The 24,844-nt window shown below is 38.3% G+C and overlaps 1 protein-coding gene across 1 annotated transcript; it reads right to left on the minus strand.

The window, feature by feature from the left end:
• Positions 1–24,068, minus strand: vimr2 (vimentin-related 2). Its single transcript, XM_007569683.2, has 10 exons — positions 23,759–24,068; positions 22,992–23,136; positions 21,871–22,029; positions 21,647–21,766; positions 18,786–18,881; positions 14,310–14,438; positions 11,041–11,163; positions 5,324–5,434; positions 5,115–5,239; positions 1–356 (listed from the first exon to the last, which is right to left on the minus strand). Exons 1-10 carry the CDS (start codon positions 23,851–23,853, stop codon positions 314–316), a joined length of 1,146 nt encoding a protein of 381 aa, XP_007569745.1. The 5' UTR covers positions 23,854–24,068; the 3' UTR covers positions 1–313.
• Positions 24,069–24,844: the final 776 nt, after the last annotated feature.

Raw genomic sequence — 24,844 nt, forward strand, 5'->3', positions numbered from 1 at the left:
TGATGAGGGAATAACATTATAAAATTATATAAAGACATAAAAAAAAGATTTTACACAATACTGCCCCTTTAGATTTGAACCTTGTTTGACAAGGAGGGAACAAAACGTGTGCGAATCAGAGAGATAAAACCCACTTTAAGGATTATTAGAGCCTCTGAGGCCTCTGGGTGGCATTAATCTGTCAGCGGCTAGAGCTGCTACGCTTAAACTTCATCAAAGTGCTCATTCTGGGTCGTTTGTCGAGTTTTCTGGTACGTTTTTCAATCTGTGCATCAGGGGAGAATCCAGCAGAGGTCCATCGGATCGAGCCGAGTCACAGGATGCAGAGTCTCACCTCCTCTTCCTCCACCAGACTCCTGGAAGACAGAAAAACAATAAAACGTGTAAAATATCATGCAGACAACTGGCACAGGCTGTTCTGAAGGGAAACCAAACACCTGCTTTGTAATTTTGTTTTCAAAATGAATCAGTCAGATGGTAATTATAACTTACATATCAGCAACAAGCAGATACAAATAGTTTGTCAGATATTTATGGAGAAGTGGCACGTTAACAATATGAGCTCAAAATTAAATATATGAGGATATTTTTATTTAATTTCACTCTTTTACTTAAGACCGAAGTTAAATAAAAAGCATGCAGTGTCCAAATAAATCCTGTGCTTGTTTATTTACGGACAAGACGACGTCCAGAATGTTTTAAATCATCTAAGTAATAAAATTGTTTTCAATAGAATCAGTTTTCTATAAACAGGTTTCATGTTTTTTTTTGTCATATATATTTTCACACCTCAGGTTGTTTTTACCTCCTACTCATTCAAAAGCTGATTAAACCAGTGAAACCAGTGAAGCCAGATGTTTTATGACATGTGGAGCTCAGCTCTCAGCGTGACGTAAATCGGGAAGGATCTGCGTGTGACGCAGCAGAGCGACGGCAGAATGACTTACAGCCAAACGTTGCTCACATTGTCAGCAAACTGAAGCACCAAGCATCTGCTGGAGCTGCTCTGAAAGACGTTCACGGGCCATTAGCCCCCCAGTAAGGGCAAACTGGGGTAGTTGGTGTGTGTGGTGGAGGCCATTTAAACCAAAAAAAAAATCATTTCCTATTTATGGATCTAATTAAGGATAACAAAACATCCAATATATAAAGAAAAGTAGGGAAAACATTGGAGGAGGGTTTACTGTGTGAATCAACTGGAGCTGTGGAGCATTAATAAATGAGTCTAATGAGGGGTGCTGACATTAAAGGGGCAGTGCAGAGCAGAGAGTAAGATCTCTTCTAAAAGTGACCTATTATGCTTCCTTGAACAGGTTAGGATACAAAATATGTTCATTACATTTCTTGCAAAAACATATTCTCAGATAATGATATTTCTGTTGTTGATTCTGCTTAATTTGGTACTCCTGTCACTTTAAATCCAAACGAGCTGCTGCCCCAAACCAACATTTACACTCGCACGTGAAAATGGCAGCAAACAGATGCACAATTATACAACCATGCATCTTTGAAAAGCAGAAGTGGAGCCTCCTGCACAACCAACAAGAACACAGCAAGTGGTTTATAGATGGTAAGTCTAGTTTTTTTCCAGCAGCCATTGTAGAGCAGTGAAATCAGCTGAGCAAACATGCTTGGGTTGCTAGGTAATAGGGCAGGGGTTGCTAGGTAACGGAGCAGTACCCGTCAAATGTGACTTAACTGGGAGGTTTTTGAAATGGCTCGTTTTCCAGACACCAAAAACGTCAAATTATTACTCTAAAATGGCTGAGTGGATCCTTTGAGCACTTCAGGGGTTTGAGACCCAAATGGAAGAACAAAAACTTGCATATGTGTGAATTTAATTGTCCTACAGTTTCTTTTAAATAAGAGATGATCCCTGTAATCTTGGATCAAAAAAAGTTGCAATAAATTTTTATCCAATCAGTGTTACTGTCTTCGTCATGAATGTGAGGATGTCTGGGTGAGCGTTTAGTGCTTGGATGGTTTTAGAAGCATTTGAGACCCAAATGAAAGTATAAAAACATGCAAAATGTGAATTTTGCATAATAGGTCCCCTTTAACTCTCATGGATCTCAGCTCCAAACACAGCAGGGCCCCCTGCAGGTCAGAGGCGGTGGCACCGGGAGCAGGGGGGGCAAGAGGATGTCTGTGGCAACGACTTGGGATGGCAGAAGTGCGTCACTTCACATAGCAGGATGGCAGATGGTTGAACAACCTTAGTGAACCGAGGGAAATGACAAGAAAGCCTCAAGGCCATATGCAGGAAGCTGCTTCACTTCCAGGAGCTGTTTCCTGTGACCCGGGCGGACATGGATGTCAAGCCTGTCTGAGGAACATCTTAAAAAGAAACTGCGGATTTCCAGGCTAAACTACGTGAGATGGACCACGAAATAAACTTTAAGTTTCTCCCCCGGATGATTTCATACCGACATGCAGAGGGGAGTAAAAGTCTTACGGTTTGACTCCAAACGAGAGGCTGAGCAGCATTAAACATAAAAAAACAAAACAAAATACATTCAGAAGCCCTCAGTGGAGCCTTTCATTAGAATAAATGAACATTTCTAGTTCCCATTACTACCATAAACTTCACCTGTTAAGTCCACAATATACAAATTTAGCTTTTGTGGAAAGAAGAAGAGTTAAGAAATTCAGAAGTCAAAGTTACTGTAAAAGACAATAGGAACTCGTGGAAAAAGACACTCTGACAAGAGGAAATGAAAATAAGGAGGACAAAAATGGTATTCAACCAAAAAAGTTGGCGTTTGTGCTGCTTCAGCTTTAAAATGCTAACCCAGAAATGCAAAGAGCTCCAGTTTCTAAACCAGGATGTTTACGGTTTCATCAGGATCAAAACATTCACCCAAATTTGTTAGAGTTGTGTTACAATGAAGATGCTTCATTATGACTTTAAACATCCATTCATTAGCCTCCTATTTGTTCAGATTTCACGTTAGCTCCCGCTAACGGTGTTAGCTCCCGCTAACGGTGTTAGCTCTGGCTAATATAGTCCATCACAGTGTTTCTCAACCCTGGTCCTCACCACCCCTCTGTCCTGCATGTTTTAGGTATTTCCCTTCTGCCACACACCTGAATTGTATCTCTGGGTGATTAACAGGCTTCTGCAGAACTTGATGGTCATGTAATCATTTGAATCAGCTGTTCTGGAATAGAGGCACATCTAAAACATGCAGAGTAGGGGGACCTGAGGACCGGGGTTGAGAAACACTGGTCCATCGTGTTTGTTTGTTTCAACAGATACATTGAGTATAACGGCACATGAAAAATTTGGGGGAAAGTGGTAAACTCCAAAAGCGAAACATGTAACAGACAATTTCTGAAGTAGTTATGAGTTTTTACGTACCCAAAGCAACAAATTTTACGTTGATAGAAAAAACACAACATAGTTACGGGAACATGTTCAACTCGTTGTGGTTCATGTTCAGATTTTTATAAGTGTTTTTCTTAGCTAAAATGTGAAAAATTCATGTTTCATGTTCCCTCTTTCTCACAATTAGAGTCAGAATTCCTTTATTGTCATTGTGCAAGAAAGCACAACAAAATTTATAAAGTAGCAACTCTCAAAGGCAGGGCAAATATATAAATCATAATAAAAGATGAATATATTTTAATAAATATGAAAAACCATAGTAGGACCACATAGAAACAACTGGGATGTTAAGGAAAAAAATAATGTTAATCAGCATTGATTTGCTGTGTTCAGGGGATAAAATCCCTAAACATACGGTGAAGTTTGTGATTTTAACCTGCTAATATCTGTAAATGTTCACGGGGTGAGAGTATCTTCGCATGGTACTGTGAATATCCATTTTTTTCTGATACAGAACAAACATCAAACTCAGCATCCAGTAGATTAAAATCTAAGATAAACATGCCGGGACCACCATGCGCTGTTCTTCAAACCCACCAGAAGACGCTTCCTAAAGGGGAACATTGTTGAGCACCATCTGTTTCCATCTGACCCCCTACCATGGAGAAACACTTTCACAAAAGATGTCAGGATCTGTGGGTTATAACTGCAACCAGACTTAATGAGGACATGCAAGAGGATGACAAACTTATCAGAGAAATCATTTTGTGCTGTGTTTTTCTTTTAATAAAGAAACCCACCATGCCTTCCCTTTGACTGACAGTCACACTAACAATCAAACTTAACTTTCCATAAATCTTCCCAATTCTCTACTGTAAACCCTTGCGGCAACGGCACGATGAGTGTGCTAAGATATTACTACAACGGTGAGCTTTGTACTTATGATTGAGACCCTGCAAGGAAAAAGCTGAAAAGTTTAACATTGTTTTCACAACCAACCACAGGAAAAAAAGCTGTACCTTCCTTCTGCTAGCCAGCTACATTGTGATTAAATTAGCTTTAAACTACAACATAAAAACTGTGACATGCCCCCCTTTTACATAGTTATCTCTTAATTTGAAAAAGAAATCAGTAAAAATATTCTGTGTATGACTGAAAAGTTAGTTATGCTAACCCTCAGGTGCTAACATTAGAACCGCTAACACTGCTGTGCTATATATCAAAACAGAAATTAGCGGAAGCTAATGCTAAAGCGGTAACTTCAAATCAAATTATATCTGCCCTTGAAAGACTACAACCCTCAAGCATTTAATTTTGACATTATAATTTATATGTTCTAATATACCCTTAAATATTGAATTTATGTTTATATATTGTTCATTATAATGTATATTGAAAAATCAATTTAGGGGAAGCTAAGTGTATTTTCAAGGCTGGGAAAAGAGCTAAACAAAATTAGCTCCACTACTAGTTAATTTGCAGATTAGCAACTGTGCGCTATTACATTGGATCACACCCACCAAGTTCATCCAGAACCAGGCAGACAGACATGTTTGGGTTGTCAGAGAGTTTTCCAGGTAAAAAGGCAAATAAACCAAATTTAGCTTGACCAATAGAAATACTCTCGAGAGAAAATTGTTGACTCTTCTGTAGGAAGTAGCTACTTTTTCCTGAAAGCCTCCTAAAAGTTTACAATTTCTAATAACTCTTAATTAGACCTTTATCTGCTGACTTCAGGATGATTGGAGTTTATTTTCATGTGCAGGTGGGCGTCATCTTTTCTTACCTGTAAGCTGCAATCTCCATGTCTCTTGCCATCTTCTGACTGAGCAGCTCCCTGTATTCCTCACACTGCTCTTTCATCTGGGACTTGAAGTCAACCTCCTGCTGCTTCATTTCTGTTATAGTAAACTAAACAACAGACAATTTGGGGTGTTTAAAAAAAAACAAGGAGGTGAAGTTAGAAAGTCTGCATCAAGAGTCCCAATCCCATACCTCCAACTCTTCAACCTCATCCTTGTACACAGCCCCTTTCACCTCAACTTCATCCAACAGCTCCTCGTTACTCTTTTCCAGATCATCGAGTTCCTTCTGCAGCTCCGAAATCTGCAGAAAGACACCCAACACCAGCCGTCCATTTACATTATGACGCTTTCTGCTATTAACGTGCTTTTTTCTGAAATCCTAAAAACAACAAATCAACTTAAAACTGTCATTTAATGGTTTATTAGAAAAAACTTCGTTCCAATTGGTTAATAACGTCCATTTAGACTTTATGTTGTAGTTTGGGCGCCATCCAGCAGAGGGTGCTGCCGGTCATTCTTCAGCAGAACGTTGATTTTTTTTTTAAATTATTATTATTATCAAAGATGGCGGCCATGCCAGAACAGGGAAAAGAAACGGTCCACACTAGAGTTCGGTTTGGGATTCAAAATGCACTCAAAGAAGTTCCGTTTTGAAATATAAACAATGGACAAACTCCTCAAGTTTCACCTTAAAAGTTCTCATTCAGACGGGTTGCATTCGGGAGCAACGTCAATGGCGACGGCAGAAAAGTGGAGGGGAGTAATAGGAACCAGCTACCCGCTAAGCTTGTTGTCATGGCAACTCCATAACAACTAGTTGCAAAGTTCACGGAAGTATTATTCTGTATTCTTTTCCTCTTATTTTTCTATTTAGCAACCAAGAGGTTCCAGTTTGTTTTGTGTAATAAATATGTCTAGGTTTATTATTGTGAGAAAAACACAATTTTGTGTTCATTCAGTTAGTATTTAATACAGCTGATACAAAATGTTAAAATTTAATATATTTTTTTAAAATTCAGAATTATGAAAGCCTTTCATGTTATTGAAAGATGGTCGGCCTCTTGCTAAATAAATTGATCTATATAAGATGAATCAACTTTTGATTATCAGCAACCTAACTTTACTTAACATAGAGATGATGAATATGGGTGAATATTTATTCACCCATATTCATAAATTGTGCTTGATTCCTTGAACATCCCATTAAAAAACAACACACCAACATCTGGCATAAAATATTGATGCCTGTAATTATTTAAACGCAGTAAATGCAATGATTGTTGGATGTATTCTGTATTTAGACATATTTCTGACCACCTGATGACCACAAATCCCAAATTTTCTTGTCATTCAGCTCTGATTTAGCCTTATTAGAGCCGTTTAACAATGCTTACAGCCATGTCAGTACAATGCCCCACCAATGTGATCCAGATGGGAATATCTCGATCTATGGTTAATGGATTGCCATCAAAATTCATGCAGACATTCATTGTTTCCAGATGACGACTCCCACTGACTTTGGTGATCCCCCCGACAATTCATCCTGCCCTACCACAAGGTTCACATTTGTGGTTTTAGGGTGAAATGCTTCAGCATTAAACGGATAATTTGCGATGGTCATCACAGCTGTAAGACTTTCATGCCTACAATCGCTGCGAAACGGGAAGAGGGGAGATCAATTTGTAATTTATAAAACCAGATCAATGAGCTGCAATGAACAGTTACCTAAAACTAACACTTGCAACATTTAATAATGCTGTACAAAAGAGCTGAAGTATTGAAAGCAACTTTCCTTTAAAGTGGTTTTGATCTATATTTATTAAAACCAATCAAGTTTTGATCCAAAGGTTTCTGACTCCTTTGGACTCAGGTTGCTTTTTCACCACTTTCTCAGGACAAAGGCCATTTAGACAAACATTTTGTTTCCCTAAGTCACTTAAGATTCACCAAACTCATGAAAGTGAAGTAGTGTAAGTCGAGCTCCTCATATAATACACTTATTTTTGTGTTTTTGTGCATTTAATCATTTTTTACACTTATCTCTTCCCTAAAGATATACTGTAATTTAGCTACACCCTATAAGCCACAAAATGGGTGAACAACATGCAGTATGCAGGCCATTGATTAAAAAAAAATGCTAGTTCCATTGATGGATTATTTAATTTGGAACAAGACTTTTTACCCCATGTTATAAGTGAAGTAATCTGTCAATGGAAATATGATTTGATTATCTTGTTCCACCTAAAAATCAGACTACTTTGTTTAATTGAAATATTGTGAGTTCAGTTTTTTGCTGGATGGGTCAAATGTTTCTGTAAAGTTATTGTCCTGCTTTTAATTTAAAATCTGAGGCCAACAAGAACTTTCAACTTGATGACTTTGGCAAAAACTTTGGATATCAGTGAGAGGACAGAGAAACTCCAGATTTATATAACTTTAAGAAATTAGTAGAAAGTCTGGCTCCTTGGATGCAGAATAAGCACTTTCACAGCTTACTGTTTCATCACAGTAACTTGATTCATTTCTGTCCTAGAAATGATAAAATAATAGTGAGCTGGAGCTACTAAGAACAAAATCAACAAACACAAAGCCTAGGTTAGCTTATAGGAGCATCCCTCCCTCAGTGTCGGTGTCTGTGTTGCCCTGCCATGAGTAATTGCAGCAATCATATAAGTTCAACAATTATCTGTCCCAACCAGATGGGGATCAGGCTCACATTTCAGAGGAACCATCTGAGCAGAGGAAAACCTGGCTCCTGATGACTCCCCAAACCGGCCGAGCCAAGTGAGAGTCCTCTCCTCCTTCCCCCTGGCATGATGAGTGGAGTGGAGTCAAGCCTGTATATGCGAGCAGCGCCTTTGGACGCCATCACTGCCTGCTCTATTATATACAGTCCTGAGTCGGGCCTGATTTCACTGCAATGTGTTTGTTTGGTCATGTTGTGTCTCAGTGAGAAACCAGAGCCTGAGCATCCATCAGAGGCGAGAGAGGAAGCAGAGCAGGTCGAGTTGAGCTGTCCATCCGTCAGGCGGCGCTGGCTGACCTTAGCGGCGCTCATGTTGGAGAGAAGTGGATGATGGTGGAGGAGCTGTGCTGTGGTTTCAGAGGCTCGGTGTTTATTTAAAGAGCTGGAAGTGGAGCCGCAGCCTCGGTAATGAGAACCAACCCACCAGGTTTGCTACTGATGTGGTCAGCTGTGGTGAAACCGCTGATGGATGTTAAAGATGACCTGTTATGCTTCCTTGAACAGGTTAGGAAATTTATGGGCTACACAAAACAAGTTGATTACAAAATCATTCTTAGATAATGAGATTTTAGTTTAGTCAATTCTGCCCATTTGGAGCTCCTTTTATGGCTTTTTATCTCTTTAAATCCAAATAATCTGCTGCTGGCCACGCCCCCAACTCAACATTTATACTCACACATGAAAATGCCTGCAAATGCCTGTACATCTTTTAAAAGCAGAAGTGGGGCCTCCTGCACAACCAGCAACAATGCAGCAAATGGTTTCTGGATGGTAAGTCAACAAAAAACAATGTTAGCACTGCTTAGAGCAGGAAAATAGATAAAAAAAACTATACATATCTTGGTAGACATGTGATCAATATCAATAGATAATACATCAGATAGAATATTCAATACATTGGCAAGAGTTGCTAGGAAACGGAGGTGGGCTTGGAAGGGGTTGCTAGGTAACGGCATATACTCCTAAGTGACTTAACAATCCGGACACTTTTGAAGCAGACACCAAAACACAGTAACTTATTGCCCAAAAATGTCTGGGTGTTTGTTTCTTTTAAACACTGTGGCTGTTTAGAAGCAGTAGAAGCCCAAATGGAGTGTAAAAACGTAAAATATGTGAATTTTACATAATAGTTCCCATTATTAAAGAGAACAAGAGGAATCTGAGAAGGAGGTGGTTTTCATCTGGTGACTTCACCTGAGTCACATTATCTTTCTGTAATATCTTCTGAGATCTTTTTGTATGAGGATGGGTATAAAATGGGTGATAAAGATTTATTTCCATTTTTCAAATCGCAACATATGTCTTGAGGCAGTGAGTGTATAAACCTTTCAGACTTTTATGACTTTGGAGCCAATCTGTAAGCCTGTGGTTAATAACCAAGGCCACTAAGGGAGATAAATCCTGTCTGGGCTGCAGACGGGCCCTTCACATCGCCTGCTGAAAGTGTCTTCAGAGTAAACACTCAGGATCTCCCACACTGCTGCGCCTCTGTCACTCAGCTGCTCCTCGCCTGCTGTGGGAAACCATTCTGTTTCAGGCTGTGATACGAACCCATGGATTTAACTCTTATCTGATCTTTGTCAATAAAGAAGTTCAGAATGCATAATTAGAGGATGTAGACCAGTGTGTTTTAACAAAAGGAGACAAATTATGAGTTTAACTTTAAGGTTACTTCCTGTGGTGGCTCTTGCCTTTACAAATGATATCAGTAAATCACAGGTGGTAAAAATGTCAAAACCCTTGAAAAATAACCATCTTGTGAAAAAAATGAAAGTATGTTGTTCATCTATAACAAAATGGCTAGTACAAAGAACCTAAATAAGGGAAGTTATTTTGAAAAATGTGAATTTTACATGTTTTTGTGCAGCCATTTGGGTTTCAACTGCTTCTAAAAACAGCCAAAGCGCTAAAAAAAACATCTAGCCGTTTTTGGCAATAAGTTTGTGATTTTTGGTGTCTGGAAAAGTGCCATTTCAAAACCTTCCCAGCAACCCCATCAAAGCTCAGCCTGTTACCTAGCAACCCATGCTAAACTCCAGCATGTTTGGTCAGCTGGTTTTACCGCTATATGTGTTGTACAATGGCTGCTGAAGTAGACAAGTGTTTTGTTGTTGACTTATCATCCAGAAACCACTTACTGCTTTCTTGTTGGTTGTGCAGGACGCTCTACTTATGCTTTTCAAAGACGTTCGGTTGTATAATTGCGTATCTGTTTGCATCCATTTTTATGTCCAAGTGCAAACATTAAATTGGGAGGGTGTGGCCAGCAGCAGCTTACGTGGATTTAAAGTGACAAGACACCCTAAAACAGCTCCATCTGAAAATAGCAGACCTTGGCAGACTAAAATCTCCTTACCTAAAGACAGAACTTAAGTGAAGTTATCTCCTTAACTGTGGCACTCCATTTTAACATTAAATATTTTTTTGACTATCTACATTACAACTAGTAAGAGTAATATTTCATTTTACGGTTCAAAATACCTTTCAAGATATCAAATGAGGTCACTGAACCGTCATTTGAAAAGTCCCTCATCCCTAATTAATTCAAGATATCTTAAACTTAATTATGGTTAGTAAAATTTAATATTTAGAAATCTGAATTAAGAAATTACACAGAGGCCCCTTGTGCTACAACTGAGCTGTCTAAATTGCCTGTGGAAACCTGTGGAAATTTAGGTTTAATTAGAAAATGCTACAACGTAGAAAGAGTTCAGCAGCATATTATATCCGGGATATGCAAACCTTTTGAACTTGAAAACTGCTTAATTCTGCAAATAATTTACTATTTATTGTCTTCCAACAAAGACAATGCATTTAAAATAGATTTGAAGAGCAAAATGTACAACTGTCAACTCATTCCCAAGCTGAAAATTGACAATTTATGAAAAACCTTCTATTTTTTTCATTGAAATTTCAAAATGACAGACATCTTTGTTATTACAAGGGAAGCTCCTGCTCAACGAAGATCTCTGGAAAATTATATTTAATACTTACATAAGACACACATGAGTTCTTGCAGTAGTCTGCAGGGATTGTTTAGAAGTAAAAATTACCTGATCTGACCCAGAAAATCTTTTAAATTTCTTCACGTGGCTACACTTTTTGTAATTTGGATGCCTTTCTCTTTTAATGGAGCTAATAAGAGGAGGAAGCTCACTCACCAGAGTCTTCATCTCGTCCACATCAGTTATCTCTGTTGGGTCTTTGACCATTGACCCACCAGTTCCTCTCGCTTCCAGTTTCTTTCCACCGCCTTTGCCAGAGGAGAGTGCATCAAACTCCAGCTGAAGAAACAAACGATTAGGAGACAGAGCAGTCATATAAGTTTGCAAAGTTGAAAATCAGAGAGATCACAGAGGCGTCTCATTGAGTAAGGTAAGTGCACTTTGACAGATGGAGCAAAAAGCCCCTTCAGAGAGGTGGATGAGCAAAGCTCTCTTCATGCACCTGATTTGTAATTACATTGGAGGGGAAACAGCCGAAACAGGCAACATGAGGGCGCACAGGTGTGTGGGACGCAGCCAACAATCACCATTCCTGTTTAAATCCAACAGCAATCATTTGAACATTGAGACAATCGTGTCTCGTAATTGAGGCCAGGCGCAGACAGGACGCCGTCCAGCTGGCAGAGGAAGACGCCGAGTGGGAGGGAGAGAGTAAATAGACGGGATTTAGGCAGAAAAACCAGAACACAGTCACTTCGGGACAGACACTAGCCTGGCAACTGCTTTCCTACACAAATCAACTTTGTTGTAATGTTGCTCCATCTGCGATTTCTTCTTTGTTTCAATGGCGGTCGGCAAACAACTGTTGGAAGCATTACTGCCACCAAGTGGTAAGGAGTGTGGACCACAAAGCGACAAAAAATGCAACAAAAGATTAGATCCTGTTGCTCAATTTACATCGTCTTCAGAAATAAAAGAGCCTGGTAGCGTTGGCTTCAGGCCAAAGCTAGCAACAATATCTAGTTTTATTTTCATTTGCTAAGATTTTTAATCCGTTTGGGCTTTCTCCTATTGAAGTGGATTTCTCCACCGGGCCAATCAGTGAACAGAAGAAACTCTGAATAACGACGTTGGTTTTCTCCGCTGTAGCCTCCCTGTAGTTTTAGCAGTAGCAGCGGGGGAAGTGAACGAAACTGTTCAGTACACGTTGATCGTGCTTCTAAATATTAATGTAACATTAACAGCCATCTTGTTCGGTTCAACATTGGAGGATGATTGCTTGCAGCGCAGGCCATTTCCGGTAAGCTTCATAGCGTCAAAATGGCACATGACATACGTCACAGGCAAACGCTACTGGTTGAGTAACCAGTAACTGTTTAGTTTAGTTCACTTTAATTAAACTCTAGTTCATTTGTCTAGAAAGTCCACTTTGTTTGGGGAGATGTGAACGCGCAATCGAACTCTGATGTGGAACAAAAAAGCAAATTCTGGTCCGTTTAAAAACCTCAGTGTCAGTTCAGCTGAAGTGAATGCTGATACGTAAATGCAAAGCAGGCTGGAAATCCCTCCAAAAGCAGAAAAAGAACAATAGCGCAGGGCATTCTGGGTAAATACAACCAAAACAAAAGCGTATCGCTAGCAGGATAAATGGTTTGTGGTTTTTGCCAAACACAAAAATGAAATCCTTCAACCTCTACAAACTGATGCTAGTCCATTCTGTACTTCTTTTTTTTCTTTTTTGAGAAAGAAGTTGCGCTCAGCGTCTTCTTCACAGGTTTTCTTGTTATTTTCTTCAGTGGTTCTTGGTGCAGCGCCACCACAGGTGAGAAAGGGAACATGTCTTTCAAAAGATTTGGTTCATTTGACACAGTGCAATATGAAAGTGAACCACAGCAGCTGAAAATGTAAAAATGTTGCAATTTTTGTCCCCAGTCGACCCAGTCTACTGGACTACCAGGTGTGAAAACAACCTGAAACTTCAACCGAGTCCAGGCCTCCAGGAAGTAATCGTTTCTCAACAGCCGAGAGCCCAGGCCCTCTGAATGAAGCGAAGCGTTGAACAAGAGGCTGGTTGTACCGGTATAGTCAGACACACAGATGATTCAAATAAAAATGGATCAGATATTCTTCTCTAATGCCTCTGAAACGTCCAGTCCGGAGCTGAGAGGGAGCCTGGGAAGGCGGCCTGCAGTCTGATTACAGCCCTGACCTCTGAACCGGCAGACATCCTCACCCCAGACGGGGTCAGACCCACCGGAGTTCCAGCCTGACCTCGGTGCTGTACCACAGCAACTACAGAGGTGGACGAAAGCCGTTCCGTCCGGGTCCAGAACTACAAGCCCGACTCTCAGGTTCTCCTCCTCTGTTGTGCTAAGAGGTAAAGAAAACAAGTCGGGGTGTCGCAGCATGATTTGTGAAAGCTGAGATTTATGTTGGGGGAAGAAGAGGAGGTGATCAGCAAAGAGGATGAGGAGCAGCTGTCAGAAGGACCTTAATTAAATAAGAATCATACCAAAACATTGTTTTAAATACCAAAACGTGCAATTCAGGATTCATAAATGCACGAACATTTTACTCAAGTAAAAAGAAAAAGTAGCTGTCCAAGAAATGACTAAAGTAAGAGTAAAATTTGCATTTTGCATGTTTTTGTACCTCCATTTGGGTCTTAGCTGCTTCTAAAAACAGACCACATGCTTAAAAAACACTCAGACATTTTGGTCAATAATTATTGAACATTAACATTAATTAGAAGAACATTAACTTATAAGTTAATGTTCTTAGGTCTCTTCAAAACGAGGAGCTAAGTGAGAATCAATGGGCACTAAGCCGTTACCTAGCAACCCCAGCCAGCCCAGCCCGTTGCCTAGCAACCCAAGCTGAGCGCCAACCAACACGTTTGGTCAGCTAGTTTTACTGCTTTATTCACTGTACAGAGGAGGATAGAGTACTCAAAAACTGTAGCACTGCTTCAATGTATTGTTACTCAAGAATAAGAAGCTATTTATTCTTGCTATAGCTGATAGTATGACAACCAACCAGGTGTTTTTACTGGCGGAAAAGACAAAGACGGGAAGAAGCAGGAGGATGATGGCGCAGTATGTTTTTTAATAACTCATCACGTGAACAAACGTGATGAGTTATTTGTGGTTTTAATTGTGTTTCTTACTGAATGAAAACATGGCAATTGCAAAAATGTGCTTTTTCAATGTTAGCAGATTATCGACAAAGCTTTGCCTACATTTGTAAAGGAAATGCAGCCAGAAATTTTAATAAAGTAAAAGTATCGATACTTTAAAATACAATTACTTATAATTACAGCAGACTAAAAATACTCCTTTTTTCCAGAAAGTTACTCCGGTAAATGTAACTAGCTACTACCAAACTCTGCAGGATGAAGGTAGGTTTTTTTTTTATTAGGTTTATCTGGACACATCCTTGAATATCAAACTTCCTTGTTTCATGTTTCGTGTTTCTGTGTTTCGTACCTGGAGGCTCTCGGCCAGCTGGCGGTGGTACTCCTTCACTTCCAGGGCTGCGGTGATGTCAGGGCTGCCAAACCTGATCGCAGCTGCAGCCAGCGCCTTTTCATCTGGCTGCAGCTGGCTCTGCACCTCCTGCATGGACATCCAACACATAGATAAGCACATTGATGGTCCTCATGAAGCAGCAACTGTTATTCAATATGGTACGAGAAGCAACGGCGCACCCAGTTCATTATTCTTTTGATTTCCTGTTTGTCTCTTTGACATATTAAAAAAGTTACAAAAACAAGAAGCTGAACAAATCGGAGCCAACAAACTTTATTTTCAATTCCTTAAAGATTTAAAACTCCTTCATTTAAATGAACTGAGGAGTTTGCAGCAAAATCCTGGAAAACAACTGAAAATGTTCTCACTATTTCCATTTAGTGCTTCAATTTATGTATACACTGAGATATTTAAGTTAAGTTGTTAGAAAAGCTTTAATTGTAACTTTTAGGTCAGAATAATTTTGTATTTTCCACAAAAGAATCTGTACATGAATGTTTCCTTTAGTACCAACTAAAGGAAAGAAATCGAGACGTCGCAACTATAAATAAAGTATCATGTGGTTGGCAAACTTCTGCTAATTCGTTAATAGCGAGCAAATTTTTTAATTTAGCGTTTTGCTAACTTTGAAAAACATCAGCACTCTTAGTTTCCTCTAATCTAATGTTTCCAGAGAAATTCTTACCTGGCTGTTTTGTAAACTTTTAGTTGAATAAAGTTTGACTTCTGGTTGATGTTTTGGTTATTGAGTTCTTCAAGTAGGGAGCCGTTTAAATTGATGCTCTTATTTTGAAGGGGATGAAAACTGTTTGCAGCACAAGCCTCACCTTCTTTTTATTTTTTATTTCAAACAAGAAACATACATTAACAAAATAAAATAAGATACAAACATTAACATAATTATTATAGAACATGTAAATATAATGTCAAAATTAAATTGGTGCTTAAGGTTTATAATCTTTCAAGGGCAGACATGATTTGAATTGAATTTAGCGCTTTAGATTTAGCTTCTGCTAAAACCATGTTGGTATTATTGTGCATTATCAGTTCAGTGCGTTAGTGAAACTACGATCATAATAAGAAAAACAAAGTAACGAGAATAAATTCCTAATATCACAGGAATAAAGTCGTAGTATTACGAGTACAAAATCGCACAAGAATAAAGTTCAACTAATATAGAAATAAAGTCATAATAATGAGAATAAAGCCCTAATATTTTGAGAATAAAGTTGTAATATTACTTTATACTGATAATAATTTGACTATTCTTGTATTATTTCAACTTTATACTCGTATAATTGTATTCTTGCATCATTATGACTTTGTTCTCATATTATTTTGACTTTATTCTTGTAATTTTATTTTTTTTATCGTCACAGTGAAACTAATGTTAGCGCTGCTAACTGTTTAGTTAGCATTGCTCACCAGTGAGATACTGGAAAGACGAGTAAAACTGTACAATTAAAGCCAAGTGGATGAGAGAACAAGAGCCTGAAATTATGTAAAATAAACCGAGTAAAGCTGTTAAAGCTGAGCACACCTCCAGCGCAGCAACAAGCTCTGCATGGGTTTCTTCATCATTGAATGGAGTTACCCCTTCATTATTCAGATGCAACATTTTTCTGCAGCTGAATAATGACTCCTGATTTGTCAGGAGAAATTGGACGTCCACAAAGCAAACTGATTTCTGTTTTTATTTGAGGTTTAGCCACATTTCCCACACTGCGAGTTGCGGTCCAGAGGGAGTGGGCGGGTTTCAGGGCCGGGCAGCAGCGGGAAAGATGGAGCCGCTCCGGGTTCGGCTGGGCTGCGTCTGTCATCTTCTGGTGAGGCGGAGGATCGCTGCGAGGCGCAGCGACGACGCATGGATGCAAACAAAGTTATTTTAAAGGACCGCTTCACTATTTTGGCAAAAGAACAAGCAAATAGTTAATTTCGCTGCATTGTGTGTTTGGTAAATATAAAGACTGTGCAGATGATGGCTGTAAACCAGCTGTCACCAAATGCATTAAAGTTTCTCTCTGTTTCGAGTTCAAATGAAAACTAAAATATCTTAAAATAGCCACAAAAACTGCCTTCAAATAAAACCGAATTCCTCAGATTTCCAGGTTATTATAGTGAAAAAAGACTTTTTAATTAATTTGTGACAGGTAATATTGAAAATGACCGAGATGTGAAGCATTGAGAACAGTGCTAATATCTCCAGGTTCGCTGATGGACAGCTCTGATTAAACGCTGCTTTGCTCTCTAATTTTTCTGGATCTTCAAAGGACTTTAAAACTTCTGCTGAAAGGTTAAACAGGGATTTTTCAAGTCGTTACGTTGTGAGATAAAAAGAACCAAACACACCTTTAATCAAGTAGTTCATTAACTTTAGACAATCAAACTCTCATTTAGAGCGTTAGATATTTTTAAGCTTCCATAGTTAATATATTTATGCTTAAAAAACATTTCAGCAGCTTATACCTAAAAGATTAACTTATTTTTAGTTTAAGGTGTTTCAGACTTACTTCAGGCACATGAATGAAAGGAAAAACACTTTTTTGTACAAACTTGTAGCATTTTAGCTTTGCAGAAAAAAATCCATAATTGCTATGGAAAACAGAAATTTGAAACAGAAACCTAAATAATTAAAAGTGGAAACCCCCAGAAGGAAGCTGATCTGTTATTTGTGTCTGACTCATCGGTGACTCCCTCGTTTTGTCCTTTAATCTGCAGGATGTTGATTCATGATGAAAGCAAACGGGACAAAAAGAGGAAAGTTGTACTTCCACTGAGGCTTTATCTTGATTTTTGTCTTTTAATTTATTTCTACTGACAGTTTTTACAGGAATTAACCCAATAACGGCCTTAAAAACACTTTTAATGATATTCCTTAAATGTGTTTTTATGTTACCAAGTTGTGCACAGTCGGATTATTTGAAGCAGAACAATTTAGTGTTAGGAACAAAAAAGTGATCAAGTGTTTCCATATTTCTCATTTATTTTTGTTTTATGTAGTCAGAATTGCAGGAAAAAAGTTGCTGAGGTGATTTTATCACTACCAATAATAAAGTCAAGGACAGAAAGACTAAAAATAGTTTCCACCCAAAAGCTTTAGTTGCCCTGAAAACAGCAAATCCATCCAAAACCTGATCTTTATTTAGTTATTTATCTGTTTAGTTATTTTTTAATCCCAGTTCTTCTGTTTCTTTGATAGTTACTTTTTTTTTAGATGTTGTTGTGCTTTATTTGTAAACGACATTAAAATTAATTCTGATTCTTGTCTTGTTTACAAAATGTGAATAATTTACACAATTCAACTCAGATTTTGTTGCGTAAATCTAACCACAGCCAGACTTCTGCGTGAACGGATTACGTCTCTAAAGCGACGCGCGGTAGAAGAACGTCACAGAGCAGCCCAATGTTTACAGAAGCAGTAACGGACGCCGCCATTTTAAAGTTTACTCACAATGAGAGCCCACAGACAGGATCATAAAAGGAATCTAATAAGAAAGCTCAGCTAACAGCAACGACTTTTTATGCAGGATTGATCTTAACTCCTGTAACATCCGTTTGGATCAGAACTAAGAGTGGTGGGATCCGTTTCACGGACAAAAAAAAACCTCTTTTATAAATTTCATAATTATAATTTTCATACATTTATGGGAAGCATCCGCAGCCAAGACAAACGCTACAACAAAGAAAGCATTACGGTGGCCGACAGGTGCAAACGAGCAGCAAAATGAAAAAACAAAATAGAAGCAAAAACCTTCAATCAACAAAACAAATCCAAACCAAAAGAGAGAAAGATCTGAACAAACTCCTGCCTAAGACCAGTAGCTGTTAGCCATCAGTAGCACAAAGCTAGCGGAAAGCTGGCATCGTTGTTTCTCCCTACATCCAGTGGGTGTGCCACACAGGCAAACCCACTAGAAGGAAACAAACGCACCCAGTACAACACTTTCATTGCATTGGCTGAGAAGTTGCTAGGCGACGGTGCATTTTTGTTCCAAAAGCAAGCAGAGCAGGAGAAAGGTTTGAGTAAACAATACAAGTTTTGAGAAGAAAGATGAAGTCCTGCTTTCAAAATGAAAATGTAAGTAAAAGTATTCAAAGTTTTGAGAACAAAAGAGATGAACTGTCTGAAAATGTGTGCTCTTGGATTATGGCAGAAAAATTACCCCATAAAAATGCGACATAACCGTTCAGACTTTGGATCTGATTGAAAACAATCAGATCCGAATTAGTCCCATATATATGAGTGGCAAAGATCAGATTTTTTGGAGTTGAAAAGATGAGGATTGTGGAGAAAAAACGGATTAAAGTCGCATTAGCCTGCTGTGTGAACGTAACTTTTGATTCAGCAAATCGACTGAAGGTTGGAGTTTGTCACCACAGAAATAGTTTCTCATTTCAAACATTTTTCTGCTTCATCTGATTGATTTGTCTCACCGTCTTGTGTTGGGTCTCCATGTTGGCCAGCTGTTCTTCATAGACGGCCACCTGGTCCCTCAGAGCCAAACACTCTGCAGTCACAGCATCGACCACCTGCAGAGGCAATCACAAGAGGAAAGTTTGAGTCTACTCTTCACTAAAACACAAAAAGACTCGCTCTAGAGTCTATTTTTGCTTCAGTATCTGGTGTGAATTGGGTTAAACTCACTGAACAGGAAGTAGACGCCGCATTGCAGAGGAAAAGTAGAAACAAAAGCTCCCAATACATTTATCAGCAGGGGGTCTCGGCTCACACACTTTCCTTTTAAGGTTAATGCAGTCGGAGTGTCGGCTTTTATATTTGCACACAAGAATCCTCTTTGGGAAAATGGAAAAAAAAAATTGTGCTTTGTGAAATAAAAACCCTGAAGAATTAAGGTTTGTGTTTGTAAATCTGTAAAACTGTCCTCTGCTTGAACTCGACTCACAAAACTCTGGTGGATTTTGGCAGAACATTTAATATTTCGACTTTCCTCAACCTGGTTGGACAGCGACGCCCAAAGTGGGGCAACAGAACAGAGTATTTATAGAAACATTACCAATTATCCAACACTAAATGCATTTTTAAGGTTTGCTCAGATGAAAGTAGAAACGTCGAGAGGAAAACCCGCCGTCAGGTTCTGCTTTTTAAATCCTCTGATGTTTTTGGAGCGGTGGCGTCCCGCAGGGCGCCGCTTGGCTCACCTGCATTTCCTTCCACAGCACCACTGAAACAATTAATCGATTTTTGAAATAATCATCCACTGATTTAGTAATCAATTAATCGAACACAGACTCAAAAAAGGCCAATTACTGAAAAAAAAACATATGAATCGCAGTAAATAAGAGAAAACTGTGAAAGAATAAATATATTTTGCATTTTAGATAAAAAATTATCCTTTGTAAATAAAAATCGGTCACCTGGTTCAGATTCTGTAAAAAAAAAAAAAATCTCCTATTAAGCTCCTTTTGCTGTCTAATTATTAATCAGTTAATCAAAAGCGATAATCAATAGATCTGTACATAGATGTTAAACAAAATGTTTTTAGCTTCAGATTATTTCTTTGCTACAAATGATGAAGAGTTCACCAAGTTAATGCTATTTTACTGCATTTTAGGCAATAAAATGTTAATTTTATCATTTAAAAATGAATTTAATACATGAATTTTCTCATGTATTTCTATTATTGTACAAAATAAGTGTTAAATGAAAAAACTGCAGAATGTGCCATTTTTTTAAATCCAATTAATCGATTAACTTGCGGGACAAAAAAGTGTAAAAAAAAAAAAACGTAATTAATTAAAAATTTTGAAAGATCAGAATAAAATTAAGCAAATTTGTTTGATTTTGTTGTTTTTTGTAGAAAAGTAATGTAATTAATTTTAGTTTTACCTGAGTAATTTTATCATGAAGTATTTTTACTGTTACTTCAGTAAAACTTCTGGATTTGCCTGATTTTGTTATTTTCTTTTTATATGAATTATTGTCATTTTTGTCCTTAAAATACCAAACTTTCCACCTAGCTTCATAATGTGGTCCGTCTGATGATGTAATTCTTAAATATTAAGTGATAATTTGATCAGGTACTCAGTACCTGAGTAGACTTTTTACCGAATACTTTTTACTCCTGGGTAATTTCTTGACCGGCTTCTCTTTCCTCTTGCTTTAGTGCATTCAGAACTCTGCCCTCTTCTGACAATAAGCATCATTTATTTGGGCTCATTAAATTAAATTATTGGTTCAGTTTTCATGTTTTTTTACCAGCTTTTAGTCTGAAATTGTGACATTTTCACAAAGTTTGCTTCCAGAGAAACTTTGAGAGTCATGACTCGAAACAGGTGCAAAATAATAAAACCGGACATGTTTTGTTTTTCTTTGGGAAGTTCAGTTTGTTGTGGGTTAATCTGTCCAACGCTCCCTCCTCTCCTCCACATCTCTGCTCTTCATCTACTTCCCTGCCAGATTTTCCCACCGAATATTGTCGCCCTGCAGCTGCAACCAATTCAGAGCGTCAGAACGGAGCCAGCGGCGGCATCGGGGCGCTGCAGCATCGTGAAATGTGCTACATCTGTAAGGGAGGAATCAAAGCCGCGCTCACATCTGGTCCAGCTGCGGGACGATTACTTCAGCCTGGTGTGAGGAAGAGGAGGAGTCGTGTTGATGGTTTGGTTGCTGAACAACAACTACAGGCTGCTGCTGCTGCTGAAATGCTTGACAACACCTCCACCTAGTGGCCAAACTACATCATTACGTCAGAGGTCATATTAAAATAACATTCAGACATTTTTCCCTTCGTTATTAAAACACAATAAAGCTCTTATAAATTAGGAATCCGTTACAGAAACTCAAACTACTTTATTATGACTTTAGTTTTGTTTGAAGAACTCAGGTTTATCACTCCTAATAAGGAAATAAACTTTAATATTTAGGGGTTTTTTAGGGTTTTTTTACAGGTAGCTATACAAATCATAGCTACTTGATTTGTATCACAATCAAGTAGCTATGTTACTTAAAGGATTTCAGCACACGCATGAGAATGATTGACAGCGCTAAGACCCACCCCCTGGCTCTGACTGGTTGTTTCTTTTTAGCACTGGGAGAAGGCAGAGGAGCTGGATTTTTTTTTTCAGATCATTTGTCTCATACTGTCACAACATGACAGCTTCAACAAATATGTAAAAACATATATTTTTTATGAAAGTTACATAATGCAGCTTTAATTAAATCACATTCCTCACGTATATTCAAGGCTCTACCTCAGATGTTTATGTTTTTCTTTCGTTTTAGAAATTCAGCAAAAGAAAATCTGATATTTTATAAAGCGGAGAACAAATTTTACCTCAGCAGCATCTTGTTGTCCCTGTTGGACGACGATCCTCTGATGTGCAGCTTTCTCAAACTCCTTCTGGAGACATTCAAGCTCTTCCTTCAGCTCCTCTGTGTCACAAATAATCTCATCCTGCAGTCAGAAGACGGACAGAACTGAAATGTGTTCTGACTGAAGTGGACGGGCGGGAATAGGAGGTGAGAAAACCTCGCCAACATGCAGCAGACACACCCTACCCTCTGCCTGCGCAGTTTTTCCACCGCTGCCTCCAAACTGAACTTCGGTTTCGCTGCAATGCAGGTGATTTCGGTGGAGCCGGGTCGACCGTTCAGATTCTCCTCCAGATCAGAGATCTGACATTCAAGAGAGCCGTTCTCCTCTTCCAAACAGTGAGCCTGAAGGCAGCGGAGCCAGAGGTGAAGAGGCAAAACAAGAAAGCTTTCTCAGTCAATAGAGAGGCACCGGTCCGATTTTAATATCTGTATTGGTTCTGAAAATGAGAGAAGTTCTAGATCGGGTATTGGTGACAATGAGCCCGACCGATAATGGCAGATCTATTCAGTCTAATTCTATGTTCTGTTATTTTACATTTACAAATCCTAATTGAACTTTAGGATTTGTAAAGTTCAATTTGTAGCAGTTTATTTTAAAATGTTTGATCAAGATAATAAATGATAAATTGTCCCAGAAGTTGTTGCGATAAACGATAATATTGTTGGTTTCAGACCACTTTCAAGTAATATAATACTGATGGCATAATACATAACACATTTTCTCAAAGATCAACGAACTTTAAATTCTAACTAACATTTAACACTGGAACTGGAAGACATTTTAAATACTCAAAATAAATAAACAAAACAAGAGAAACAACAAAAAAAATAATTCTTAAGTTTCTGTAAACAAAATTATCCTTCAAATAAAAGGGTTAGTTAAGACCAAATCACCAGACTGAAAACTTTTATCTTCCAGTTTTTGGTAGAAATGGATAAAAGAGAAAAACGATAAATCATACCAATGGAAATTGAGCTTTTTTTAAAAATATGATTAATTGATTTATTGCGATAGTAAACCTGTTGTTTTTGTCAGTTTATTATTTACTCCTAATTGTACTGACTAAACAAATTATTGTGAAGATGTTGGTGTATCTAAGTTTGGTGTACTGGTGCAAAGTTGACACATACATTTGTAATTCAGTACATTTATGTCTATTTATTTAAAAAATAAGCATTTTAAGTGAATTCAAATGTTTTTCTGTATCGGATCGTATCAACAGAAACTAAACCTCAGATACTGTTCCCGGTGTCGACAGTGAAAAAGTGGATTAGTGCATCTCTAGTTTAATGTCTTTCCACACCAACTCAATGAGTTTGACCAGCCGGTCGTTGAGGGCAGCCATGGTGGTCCGCTCCTGGACGAACCGGTCCAGACCCACTTTGTTCAGAGCTTTGGCTGCAACAAAGTCTATCTTATCACAGCCACATTGGTCTGCAGAGGCACACCTGCAAGAAAAGCAACACAGAAACTGGACTGAAGAAGCAAAAACGTAAATTTGACATTTGTTATACGTAAAAACCTTGACTAACAGTGTGTTTCTATTAAAATGCTTTTGTTTCCACCATGTTATTGAAACTTCCTGTTCAGTACTTACACTCTGAGCTTGACATTATATACTTCCTTACATTGTTCAAAACAAACATTCAGATATTTATAGTCTCATTTAATGCAGGACTGCGTGTAAACACACTACACAAACACAAAGTCTTACCAAATATTTTTATCTAATTTCTAGTGCTTGAAATAAAGTGTACTTGAAATAAGAATTACACTTGAAATATTTTCTTATTTCAAGTGTACTTGAAATAAGAAAATATTTGCACTAGAAACTAGATATAAAAATATAGAAAATTATTTAAAGTTTATTTTCACTGTATATTTATTTCCAGTATATATACAACCTATTTTTTAAGAATTGCACTTTTTGTTAATAATGAATAGAAAAATACATTTAGCTATGCAGAGATTTAAACATGTGGTTCAAACACGTTTTTAAATAAATGTTAAAACAGCCAGAATCTTTTTTTTTTCGGTATTAGCATAATAAAGGATGTGATGAACCCTGACCTGGCGGAGGCCTGGCGCAGCCTCGGCCCTCCGTTAGGACTCCGCCCGTCGTCGTCAAACAGCCGGCGATACGAAGACACTCTGAGCATGGCCATGGCTCCGGATCGGGTCGGGATAAAAATGGCGTCAGCCGCGCCAAACCGGGCTTTATAACCGCAGGGAATGTGAATGTGGCATCGAGGTGAAGCTCACCGCTTATAGCATGAACGTCATACAGTGAGGACTTCACACGTACCCGAGGAGTAAACTACTAAATCAAACTGGACAGTTATTGGGTTTTATTCTGCCTCCCACCAGTAACGACCCAGTCTCTGCAGGATGTACGTTTATGTGATTTTTTTACCGCCTAAAAAAATAAAAATGTGGTGAAAGCTTTATTTTTGCCGTGACATGGTATTTTTAAATAATGTTTTAGATTTGTGGTCTACCTGTAGTTTTAGCAATGGCGGCGAGGGAAGTGAACGAAGCCGTTCGGTCCGTGGTTCCAAATATTGACTTAATATTAACCGCCATCTTGTTCGGATCGGGACTAAAACACTAACCGCCATCTTGTAGAGCCTCTTATTTTGGAGGAGACATCCCTTTATCTTTAATTTCTTTTTATTTCTCTTTATCATTGTTTCTTTTTCTCAAAATCTCTCTCTCTCTCGTTGTTTATTCAATGTCACATGCTGTTTTTATTTTAATTATGTAAAGCACTTTGAAATGCCTTGCTGCTGAAATGTGCTATACAAATACAATTTGATTGATTGATTGATCTTGTTCGGATCGGGACTAAAACACTAACCCCCATCTTGTTCAGATCGGCATTTCTGTTCGGAGTGGAGGACGGTTGTTTACAGCGCACGCAATTTCCGGCAAGCTTCACAGTGCAATTTCCTGTCTGCGCCTCCAGTAAGAAATTATTTTTCAATTTATACAGATAAACTTACTGAAACTTCATGAATAAGTACAACATTCTAAAATGTATCTACAAAACACATAAATTTGTTTTACCAACATGTGATTCAAACACATTTTTTAAATATTCAAAACTGACTTTTTAAAAGAGAAAGCAAATACAACTTAAAAGGGCCTAAGAATTTC

The sequence above is a fragment of the Poecilia formosa genome, unplaced genomic scaffold, assembly GCF_000485575.1.
Source record: "Poecilia formosa unplaced genomic scaffold, Poecilia_formosa-5.1.2 Scaffold244, whole genome shotgun sequence".
Taxonomy (NCBI): domain Eukaryota; kingdom Metazoa; phylum Chordata; class Actinopteri; order Cyprinodontiformes; family Poeciliidae; genus Poecilia; species Poecilia formosa.